This window comes from Lycorma delicatula, chromosome 11 (genome assembly GCF_047948215.1).
Source record: "Lycorma delicatula isolate Av1 chromosome 11, ASM4794821v1, whole genome shotgun sequence".
Classification (NCBI taxonomy): Eukaryota; Metazoa; Arthropoda; class Insecta; order Hemiptera; family Fulgoridae; genus Lycorma; species Lycorma delicatula.
In genome coordinates this window covers 60,261,842-60,274,106 of record NC_134465.1, presented here as the reverse complement: position 1 = coordinate 60,274,106, position 12,265 = coordinate 60,261,842, and the positions used below count along the sequence as shown (strand labels likewise).

Genomic DNA, 12,265 nt, shown 5'->3' with positions numbered 1-12,265 from the left:
AACGACTCGTAATTATAGAAACCCTCATCAGGCAGCAGCAGCGCATCCTGCCCAAAAAATTATGGCAAGATATATATTAAATATTTAGGAAGAGAGAAACAATAACTGATCAAGAATCTTGAGTAGAACATTCTAAATATACTTTTTCTCTTCAAGGAATTAGTTAAGTAGGAACAAAGTCTAAATTCCTTAAGGAAAAACTATGCCAATTTCTAAATACGTGTTTTTTTTTTTGTCAAACCAGTCAAATGACTGGTTTGATGTAGTTTTCCAAGATCTTCTATTTAGTGCTAGTCATTTCATTACGGTTAACCCCGTACATCCTACATCCCTAAAAATTTGTTTTACATATTCCAAATGTTGCCTGTCTGCACAATTTTTCCCATCTACTTGTTCCTCCAATATTAAAGCGACTATTCCAGAATGCCTTAATATGTGGCCTATAAGTCTGTCTCTTCTTTTAACTACATTTTTCCAAATGCTTCTTTCTTCATCTATTTGCCGCAACACCTGTTAATTTGTCACTTTATCCACGCACCTGATTTTTAACATTCTCCTATAATACCGCATTTCAAAAGTTTCTAAACTTTTCATCTCAGGTACTTCGATCGTCCAAGTTTAACTTCCATATAAAGCTACGCTCCAAATATATACTTTCAAAAAATGTTTTCTGACGTTTAAATTAATTTTTAATTTAAACAAATTATATTTCTGACTGAAGGCTCGTTTCGGCTGTACTAGTTGGCATTTTACATCATTCCTGCTTCGTCCATCTTTAGTAATTCTACTTTCTAAATAACAAAATTGTTCTACCTCCATAATCTTTTCTCTTCTTATTTTTACATTCAGTGGTCCATCATCCTTACTTCTACTAAATCTCGTTACTTTCGTTTTGTTCTTGTTTATTTTCATGCGGTAGTTCTTGCGTAGGACTTCATCCATGCCGTTCATTGTTCTTTCTAAATCTTTTTTACTTTCAACTAGAATTACTATATCATCAGCAAATACGTGTAGCTGAAAAATTATTAAAGAAACATCCAATTTATATTTCACAATGTAAAAAACTCCACGCACCACAATTAAACAAAAAAAAAAAACAACAAAATTTTGGTCATGATTATAGGAAAATATTTTTTGGATTGATATAAAAAACCTTTATTCAAACCGAATTAAATGTTTTATGAGAAATTCTGAGTATTATTTGTCTCCATTTATTAATCTTTATGTAGTTTTTTTTTTACACAATAATTTCCCTGAATGTCCTATTTTATATTATCTGCGGATGAGTATCGCAACATATTCCTTTAAAAATCCTTAATTTATTCCACTACATCGGTCATATATCCTTTTTTTTTTATAAAACTCTTTAAACAGAAATTATTTTTAATTGGATTCAAATACCTGTGTTATCACAGTACTTAAATAGTACGATTTCAATTAATAATACTGTTTCATGAAAATCGGCAAAATACTGACCGTTTAAAGTAATTAATATAATTTTAAAATAATTTTATTTAAATAATACATATCGGTAACTAAAAAAAAAAAAAAAAACATAATTTTACGTAATAAATCTTATCAGAAATGGCTTTCGGTGGCTTCTTGAACCTAATTCATTAACAAATAGATAAAATAAATAATAATCATATTCCGCATTTTTAATAAGTAATAAATCAATTGCTTTTTGTTTAATTAACTACGTTAATATTTACAGTTTTCAATTGGGAAGGAAAAATCCAAAAAAGGTATAAAAAAAGACTGGAACATGTAACGAATAATAATACTTACGATTTTCATATCGTAATTATAAAATATTCTATATAAACATACTCAAAAAATTAAAAGACATATAACATATACATTTAGGGGGGGGGGGGTGAAAAACACTTTTATGTTATCATCGCCTACACACAAACACCCTCAGGAAGGTCGACCTCAGACTGTACAAGACTATGAAGTGTGGTCACCAGTGAATGAAGTGTAGTCTTGCACTTCATTTACACTCATACATATCATCCTCTGACGTATTATCTTACCAGTAATTACCGGAGGCTAAACAGGAAAAAGAAAGGCAGAAAATCTAAACCCACCGGTTGGTCTAGTCATGAACGCGTCTTCGCAAATCAGCTGATTTCGAAGTCGAGAGTTCCAACGTTCAAATCCTAGTAAAGGCAGTTACTTTTATACGGATTTGAATACTATATCGTGGATACCGATGTTCTTTGGTGGTTGGGTTTCAATTAACCACACATCTCAGGAATGGTCGACCTGAGACTGCACAAGACTACACTTCACTTATACTCATACGTATCATCCTCTGAAATAATACCAGATAATGATTCCCGGAGGCTAAACGAAAAAAAGGCAGAAAATCTGAAATAGCATAGTCCTGTATTTGAAAGTATCAAAAGAAAGAGATCAAATTTCTCGTAGCCAATAAAAATACAGTATTTGGATGAAAAACTGTGATATATCTGAAAGTAGAATGTTGAACCCATATATGGAATACGCGTCAGTTTGCATACGCGATTTCTACAAAAATATGTCGGATGAAAGCCCTGGATGAATTAAATATCGGTAGGGATGAATTAAAAGCTAATCTTAAACGGGTACGTAGATTTCTTTTCTAGATAATTTTACTATGGAAGAGCGATGACAATAGCACAATGATTACCAGAAATATACGAAGATAAACGAAAAAAAAATTTAAAGATATAAATATACCGAAAAGAAGCAGTTATCCCTTCGATCAAATCGGGAATGCGTACCGGACACCGGTGACTTTCGAAATGCAATGAATGTTAGAATACGAACTGCCGGTTACGAAAAACAACGTTGTTCGATGATGTTGACGATACTTTTGGACGGGAGAGAATAAATCCCGTTAGCAAATATTAAAAGAAAAATTTACCGAAATAAAGATTCCATCGATATTGTCATACAAGCATAAAAAAGGATGAATGAATAACGTAAATGTATCTAAAATGTAGAATTAAAAGTAAGGCATTTTACCACGATCTCAAATCCTAAGTAGTTTTAACAAAAATATACTCCGAAAAAAAACTCCATTTTTTTATTTTCTCTCCTCCAAAATTTTAATCGAGTGTATTTAAAATAGAAAATAATGTAATTAACTAATTTTCTCATAGATTTTCCTTTGTTTATGTTTAAGTCTTACAGGATATTAAAATAATTAATTTTGTTATCTTTTTTCCAGATGTTTAACATTTTTACCAAAACTAACAGATAAAGGTCATAGAATAGTAACTTATTCGCATTTTACAAATGATGCGACACAATTTGATCCCTGGACGTTAGCTAAAAGAATATTAATGATGTTGGATATAAATTTATTAGAAGGTACAAAACATTCAGGAATAATACTATTGACAGATTTATCTAACAGTAGAAAAGGACATTTAGCAAAATATCCATTATCAATGATAAACAAGATGTTGAATACCGGATGGGTATGTATTTATTATTTATTTTTTAATTAATTTTACGAAAGGAAATTTTTGTGGCTTAAAAATAAATTAATACTTTGCTTCACAATAGGAAGATGTAAATTAATAATTATTAAAACTATAATAATTTAAAAAACAGATTAAAAAATTAAATACACAAACATATCATTCCTTGAATATTACCACAGATAATATGTCACATAACTAAGAAACCGAATAGAGCAAGACAATATGATAAACCTGTAATATGTATTTATATACGACGATAACTTCAAAAATTAAAAAAAAATTAATTAAATTTTTATCAGACTATACTCTGACTTTAGTTTGATCCAGAAGAAAACTGACGAAAGGTATGGCTTTTTTTTTAAAGTACAGCGATCCTAATTTTAATATTAGGTAAGTTCTTAATCATTTATTATTCAATAAAAAGGGATAATATTCATTGACTTTAAAAAGGCATATGATTGTATTCATATACCAACTTTGCTAGAGTTCCTACGAAATTATAGTCTTCACCCAAAATTGGTGAAAATGATAGAATTAAAATTAAAAAAACACACAGTCCAAGGTTAAATTTAGACGGGAGATGTCTGAACTCATACTGATAAAGACCGGATTGAGATAAAATGATGGACTTTCCCCACTGCTATTTAATATTACACTGGACTACATAATTAAAATTTGGAAAAAGGAAAATCCCGTTAAAACAATAATAGGAAAAGATAAAATTTCAATAAAAACTAATGTATTAGGATTTGCTGATAATTTGGCCTTACTAGGAAGAGGTTAAAAAAAAAATAACCAGCCTAAAAAAGATTTCCCAAAGGATTGTCCTGAAAATTTCTTATGAAACGACAGAAATAATGAACATGGATTCCTGCTGTATAAGCAAAATCAAAGTTGATGGTAAGGAAATAAAAATTGTTGAACAATTTAAATACCGAGGTGAAATCATGCAGATTGAAGGAAAAACAAACATGGCAAAACAGAATAACTAAAATTAAAATAGCACAAACTCTAACTTGGCAAACATACAATAAAATATGTCTCTCAATAAAATCCAAAATTCGCCATTATAATACAGTAGTTCTTCCGGTAGCGTTTTATACTTGTGAAACTATCTTTCAGATTAAGAATGAAAGTAAAACGGACCAATTACTTAAAGCAGAAAGGCTAATTATCAGAACTTGTTTAAATAAAAGTTATCAAAAGGATGGAGTCTGCCACAAATGAAACGGTCTACAAACAAGTCGATCCGATTCTTAGTACGATGAAAAAACGAAGGATTTCTCATTTTTTTCCGCGTATTAAGAATCCCTGAGAACCGAATTCTAAAACATCTAGTCACAAGGAATATTAATGAAAAAAAAAAAACTGTGGTAAATATGTTGGAGAAATCCAAAGAGATCTTCAAGAAATTGGATTGAGGGTTGAGGTCGTCTGTGATAAAATGAAAATTAACTACGCATTTCAAAACAGTAGATTCAACGTTAAAAATTAGAAAGGAATAATAAAAAGGGGTCACAGACGAGATTAGGAAGCAACTATCCGATAGAATGAAGAAATACTGGGAAAATTGAAAAATCAGACTAATACAGAACTTCAAGAGGAACTGTAATATGGATGACTAAAGTGGTCCAATGTGGTCTCAAAAAAGGGATGATATACAGAGAGTCTAACGAAGAAATGTGAAAAAATTCAAAAAATGTTCTATTAATAAAAATTAAAACCCTTCATATAAACATAGAAACGCTGCGTTTAATAGTTAAAACAAGAAAATCATTTTCAAAAAGTAAAATTCTTCATTTTTGAAAACATATAAAACTATTCAAATGGAATACAAAAATTTCGATAGTTGATCAGCTGTTGGCTAAATAAGTTCAAATAATATGAATATTTATGATACGGTTCGATAATATGATCGTAAATATATTTTCAGAAATATATCCAGGTCATGAGATTTTCAGAGACGTTCCATAAACGTTTAAGGATTAATTAATAAATCTAGAAATAGTAACTTAACAGGAAACAATATCACATGTAGCGTTTTGAATCTTGCATGGCAGCTTCAGCAAAGGGCGAAGAACATTTTAACATATTATAAAGCGAGAGGATGATGAAATAAATAAATATTTAAATTATATTTTATAGGGTTTATTAGATTCTGAATATCATCAGGAACGCATTTCCCAGCCAGTTTAATTAACATTTTGGTTATTAAATATATTCAGTCAAGTGGAAACAGAATGCATGTCTATTAACAAAAGTTGTACACTCCGGTACGATTCTAAGCAACGGCATGTACATTTTCACTTAATATGACATTCACCTCCTTTATTTCATTAAAAAACGAATTGTATGACGGATATATTTAAGTAAAGACCGCTGGGAAATTCCTCACCTTAAAGTTGGCGAACGTGGGTGGTTCATGGCCACGCTAGTGATGCAGACACTGCATTGTTGTTTGTAAGTCGTCGCGTTGTAGTATCTTTGATTACGTGTGAGTTATAAAATGAATAACAGAATCGATGTTGCCGCTAACTGTAAAATAAGTGAGTGGGAGTTATACATAAGTTTTTTAAACCATCAAAATGTTAAGCCGACTGAAATTCATAGGAAGTCGGTTGCTGTGTACGGTGATAATAAAATGAATGAAAGAAACGTCCGAAAATGGCGTGAAAGGTTTAGAAATAACAGAATTAATGTGCACAATGAAAAACGTTCGGGGAGGCTCTCGATAATCATCGTGAAATTGTTGAAACGCGTCGATGATGAAATCGGAAAAGATCGTCGTCGCTCAACGATTTCCGACCAGTACCTCTTTTTCCTGATGTTTCAAAGGCTGTTATCGGTCGCATTGTTCATGACTATTTACGCTTCAGAAATTTATGTGCACGTCGGATGCCGCACGTCTTAACGGAACATCACAAAAATATCTGAATGGGATCTGCTTTGGAATTTTTGATGCGCTACACAGAAAAAGATGATGAGTTTCTTAATTCAATCGTTACCGGCGATGAAACATGGATTTCGTATTACATCCCAGAGAGAAAACGGCAGTCAAGTGAATGGCGTCACCCTCAATCAGCATCCAGACCGACAAAAGTCAAACCATAGCCATTTGGACTGATGCCCAGGGTCTTTTGGGTTCGCTCTGGCGTAAAGTTGATCGATTCCATGCCGCGTGGAACGACTATAAATGCAGAAGCCTACTGCGAAACTACGTAACTTACGGCGCGCCATTCAAAATCGGCGACGTGGGCGGCTGACCGACGGCGTCGTCCTGCTGCACGATAATCCAAGACCACATGTTGTGGGTCCGACAGGTGATTTACTGAGAACATATGGATGGAAAATTTACGATCACCCACCATATAGTCCAGACTTAGCTCCTTTTGATTATCATTTGAAGAATTTTTGAGCGGCAAGTAATTCGAGGGTGACGATGAACTTAAAAATGTTGTTCCTCAGTAATTCTCAGTAATATTGCCACTCACATTATCATTTGTTAATATATAATTTTCTCATGTGAATTCATTTATGGCACTAATTACCAATCTATAATCAAAATATATTAGTTTATTATAATTAATAAATATATATTCAGTTGTTTATAACAATATTAATAATTTAATGTTTGTGTTTTAAATTATAACTGGTGTATATTTTATAATATTTTTAATTTATTTATAAAGTGTTACCGAATTAATTCCCAAAATTTTATTTAAAAAAGAATCTTCACTATTCTATATCTGGTAAAATCATTACAAGTTTTATTCTTAGATATTTAGAAACCTATCAAGATTATTTAACAACTTGACTGCCATGTGAATTTTTTTGAGCCTTTTTACTGGCTATAAGATCGTAATTGAAGCTCGCATAATATCAAAATCAGGCCATGAGATTCCATTTGGAATTATCTTTTTTGCAGGACACAAAGATATATCATATACAAATATGATATCTCATTTTGTGTATTTTTCTATGTACAAATGTTCTTCACATTCTAAGTTAGAGATTGATATACTTAGTGTCATGTATGTTAAATTTTAATAGTGTCAGTAATTATATAATATTTAGGAATTAAATATCAAGTTTTAATGCTGAAATTTGAATTTTTATTATTTATTAATAAAAATGTAATACTGTTAAAAAGCTAAAAAGAGTCATTTCATTACATGTTACAAACAATATTCCACCAAATCTCGAAGAAAGTATGCTCGGTGACATTCCAAGAATGAATACTACGTGCTCAGTATGTGCAATCTTTTATTGTCAAATAATACATTAAAAAATATTAATTTTTCTTTCAGTTTATCTCAATACATGTATATTTTTTGCATTTTAATTTTTTTCTTTTATATTTTTAATGTATAGTATATTATTCATTTTTAATAAAAAAAATTATGTTTTGATAAAATACTTCACTTATTTGTAAAAACTGAGCAGTTATATTTCATCTAGCAAGAATCATGGCAAATATAAATAAAAAATTATGCCATACAACCAACCATGTTAATCATTAGCTTAATGGATTGGCGGCAGAAGAATACTACGATGGTATATTGAAACTGGTATATCGTTACGATAAATGCGACGATTATATAGAGAAGTAGTATAAGGTATGTAGTTTAAGAGAAATAAAAAGTATTTATAAAGTTTTCAGAATAAATTTTCTTAAAATGAAATTGTCTTGACTTTAGAGATAACCTCTCGTAGAAATTTTTTTACGAACGATTCAGGGTCGTAAAAAATAAATAAAAGTGTTTTTTTTTTTTTATTTGGATAATATAGAGATATTTCTTGTGTCCTAATTTTCTCTCCAATATTAATTATCGGTTTTTTTTTTTTTTTAGATTTATCATGCCCGTTATAAATATTTTAAAGAAAAAAAAACAAATTAGTCAACTTTTTTCTGTATTAAAATAATAAATAATACAGTAATAAGACTTAAAAAAAGACAAAGAAAATTATTTTCGTTATATAATGCAGAAGTAACCTTAAAAAAATTATTTCATAATTATAAAACAAGGACATCATAATGATATTGTTTCATTATAAAAAAATATGAAATAATAAAATTATAAGTGTAATTATTTTTTGTTAAATTTACACACACAAAAGATATTTAAAATAAAATAAAATATATATACTATAGTTAAATACAGTTATCCTGAACAATATCTCTTTAATAAACTATCTAAAAAACGTAATCTCATTTTTTTCTTTTTTAATGATAAAAGCGATTAAATAAAGATTTAATTAACCGTAAAAATAATAATTAATAATGCAATAATTGATTTACAATTTCATTAAAACGTTTCTAATAATGAGACAGTTTAGCAAATAATAAAAAAATGGAAACAACTGAAAAATTATTTTTTATTATAAACTATGTTGGTGTAAAATACAGTTCAAATAATTTATTAATTTGAATTAGGATCAACTTCTATTGTTTTATCAAGGTTTTCTATAAGGGAACATAAAAATTTGGATTACGTTATTGTATTAAGAGTGCGGGGGATGGATAAAGAAGAGAAGAGGCCACAAAAACAGTGATGTTGAGTGGGACGAGTCTAACATCGCTATTTATTCGACGATCCTAACTAACGAAGACTCATGATCTCTCGCCCGCTTAGTTCTTTTCAGAACTAACGGCACTATAAGGTTACTTCAAGAAAATAAGAGAGACAGACACAACTCCCGTGGAAAAATTCCTTACCCGCCATTCTCGTCCCCATTCCCGACAAAATTCCACGGACTGGACTAGTTCTAGGGTATAGCACTTAACACAAACGAAACACACTTGTTCATAAATATAGCAAACAAGTGTAATGAAAGAAATCGCCTCCGGTGCCTTCTCATTCTGGGAGTACGACCCCTTAAACAAAGAATTTCTGCCCGCTCTGGGTAGCAAGGGAGCGCGTCACGTAAGATAAGCTTACTAGCATATCGTTCCGCCGGATCCCTACCGTTGATAACTTCATCAGATCGGAACGGAGCCCACCCTTCAGAAACCGAATCAACGCCAATTATTATTTATAACCCGCAAGTTCATTAGAAAGACCGAGCAGTAAAGAATGCTCAGTCCGCATATTGCTGTAGGCAGGACAGAACTGTACTCTTCGACATCCTTGCGTACCGTTCCAGGAAGACTCAGTGCTAAAAGTAGTTCTGTGAATGAAGGTACTCCGAATTGTGTCGACTACGAATGTTTGAATGACAATGCTAGAAAAGGCAGACAATAACACTCAATTATGATAATTCTAACGGAAACAGAAAATATTACGAAAATTTTAACGTTTTTGGAGTAATAGCGTAATTTTATTTCAAGAAGTCTGGTAAATGAAAGATGGACTCGAACTTAAGACTACAATAATTTCTAATAAACTAGCGTGAAAAAAAAAAATAATAATAAAAATTTGTTCCAAATGTATTAGCTAGCCAACGACTCGTTTATTTGATCGTATAATAAACTTATTTCTAAATAAAAAATATGTAAAAAAAATTGTTTAAATTCACTCTTAAATTAAACGCACTAAAAGGTAAAAAATAGATACCTCAAAATTGATTTGAAAACAAGCTTTGATGATGATATAAAAGATTATGTGAAATTCATAGGTTGAAATTAACATTTTTGATGTTTCGAGCACACCACTCTTTAGGCTATTCATCACGCATATCAAAAATTGTCAAAACATTAAAATTTTAATTTGAAGCTATGAATTTCACATAATCTTACATACCACAATTTTGATCGTAGTTTGTAATCTATACGAAGAAAATTCGCACATCTCACTTATGATCGAAGAGGACTTTTATTTACTATCTCGTGAATTAGCAGACATAAGTATTGAATGTAATGGTTATATGAAATTAAAATTTTTCCTCAGCCGTAGAAAAAATACTTTCGTTCAGATTAATCAAATGAAACGAGCTTATCACAAACAAGGATAATTCTTTTACTAAAAACATATGCATGTAAACGAGGTTGGATAAGAGTTCAAGGGGCATTTTTTTCACTTAGCAACTTCGGGGGCAACTTAGCGACTTGAAAATGTCGTTATAATGTGTTGTCATATCAGCAGCAAACCTGTATGAAATATTTCAGAGCGAATGGATAAGCGGAAGTGCTTCAAAATTCGACTGACAGGTTCCGTACCATGAATCTCACTTATATAGTCCAAGAGCGAATTGGTATAAGAATGTTAACAATATGTATAAGAAACAAATGAGGATAATTGTAACAATATGTAGTAATATAGGTACATTATTCTCAACAAATTAAATTTCAAATGTATGTTTGACAATGATAAATATACGAGAAACATGCTGTAAGGCAACAGCTGGTTTATCTGTTTGGTTAGCAAAAAAAACAAATTTTACAAGTTTCAAGTTTTTTATTTGTTGTGTTTCACGTGTATGCAGTATAAACATCTGAATTCCGATTTAATAGTCTATGTAAATGAGATTATAACAATATTCGTCGTTAACTTTGTGTTTTTAAAAATATTTTCAAATAATTTTGTTTAATAAGTTAATTTGTTTCGAGTAGTAAGCTGAAATTCAGAAAAATACAATTCTGAAACGCGTATGATCAAATCGAAGAATGCATGTATAAACGTTTTCATTATGGATCAAAGAAATTAAAGAAGAGATGCAAGAATTAAATTTGACTTACGAAGATTTAGTTAATAAATCCGAAAATTAAAATTTGTTATTAAAGATCCGAATACCGACTTTAAAGTAAGAAGTTTTAATTATATACAAAAAGGGTTTATTCAGAAGAGGATCATAAAGCAGGATCATTAAGAATGACTAAATATTGGGAGAAAGTAAAAGCTAAGAATTTAAAGGCCAAAAGATAGGCAAAAATGACTTGAATTATTCTGACTAAAGTGGTCCTTTGCGGCCTTAAAAGTAAGAAAAAAAAAGTTTTCATTTTACCTTCTCCATTTTCTACAGAGATATAATTCTCCCGCTTTATTATTTAATTTCTGTTGAGAAAATGGTATATTAATATACAAAAAAAAAATTATTTTACTGTTAAAAGCCTTTGGAAAATTGCTGGAACTGAAAATCGATGTGGCTCAAGATAAGGGTATATATATATATATATATATATATATATACCGACATCCTGCAAAAAAAAAGTTTGCCAAAGTTCTCGAAGCCTTTAGGATATAACAAAAAAAGGGAGCAAAAATATTGTCTTCTGCTTTTTCCTCGAGAATATAAACATAGCTTTTATTATTGTTTGAACGGGTGCTTTATAAACCGATTTTTTACGTCGATTCATTAAGAAATTATTGCAGTTTAAGATCAGGTGATTTATTTTTCATTTACCAGACTATACGAGATACACCAATCCGGTTTTAAAATATACATAAATTGAAAATAAAAGTGAATACATTGTCTACAGCTGAGAACTATCAGAACGATATATACAGAGTTATCATAAAAGAATGGTGCGGTTTCAGTAATTAATAGGAAGATTGTAAGGAAATTTCTAGATGTTATATTGGTTCCCCTGAAAGCCTCCAACCCAAAAGTTTGTTTATCAACAGTTGTAACCACAACGTCAGTTCTTGTATTGTTGTTGCGGTGAGTTTAGTGAGTTACTATGTTCTCGGATAAAGACAAAGCAAAGTGTGTTTTATTGATGGGCGAATTAAAATCCGTAATTTTAGTTCAACGTGCGTTTCGACGTGAATTTGGAAGAGATCCACCACAAAAAAATAACATAACACGTCGGTTCAAACGATTCGAAGAAACCGGATCGGTTAAGAAACAGA

General features: G+C 30.5%; 2 protein-coding genes across 3 annotated transcripts in view; one reads left to right on the top strand and one right to left on the bottom strand.

Annotated features, from left to right (window-relative positions):
- The window catches only part of lilli (AF4/FMR2 family member lilliputian), a 629,406-nt gene that overhangs the window by 519,521 nt on the left and 97,620 nt on the right, over positions 1-12,265 (bottom strand). The gene's annotated exons all lie outside the window — the stretch shown is intronic.
- Positions 1-12,265, top strand: part of LOC142332196 (alpha-tocopherol transfer protein-like) — an 82,860-nt gene that overhangs the window by 38,779 nt on the left and 31,816 nt on the right. For both annotated transcript variants that reach the window (XM_075378480.1, XM_075378479.1), the window contains exon 4: positions 3,218-3,470. In XM_075378480.1, the coding sequence (XP_075234595.1) occupies positions 3,218-3,470 (253 nt within the window). The remainder of the gene's footprint in view (positions 1-3,217; positions 3,471-12,265) is intronic.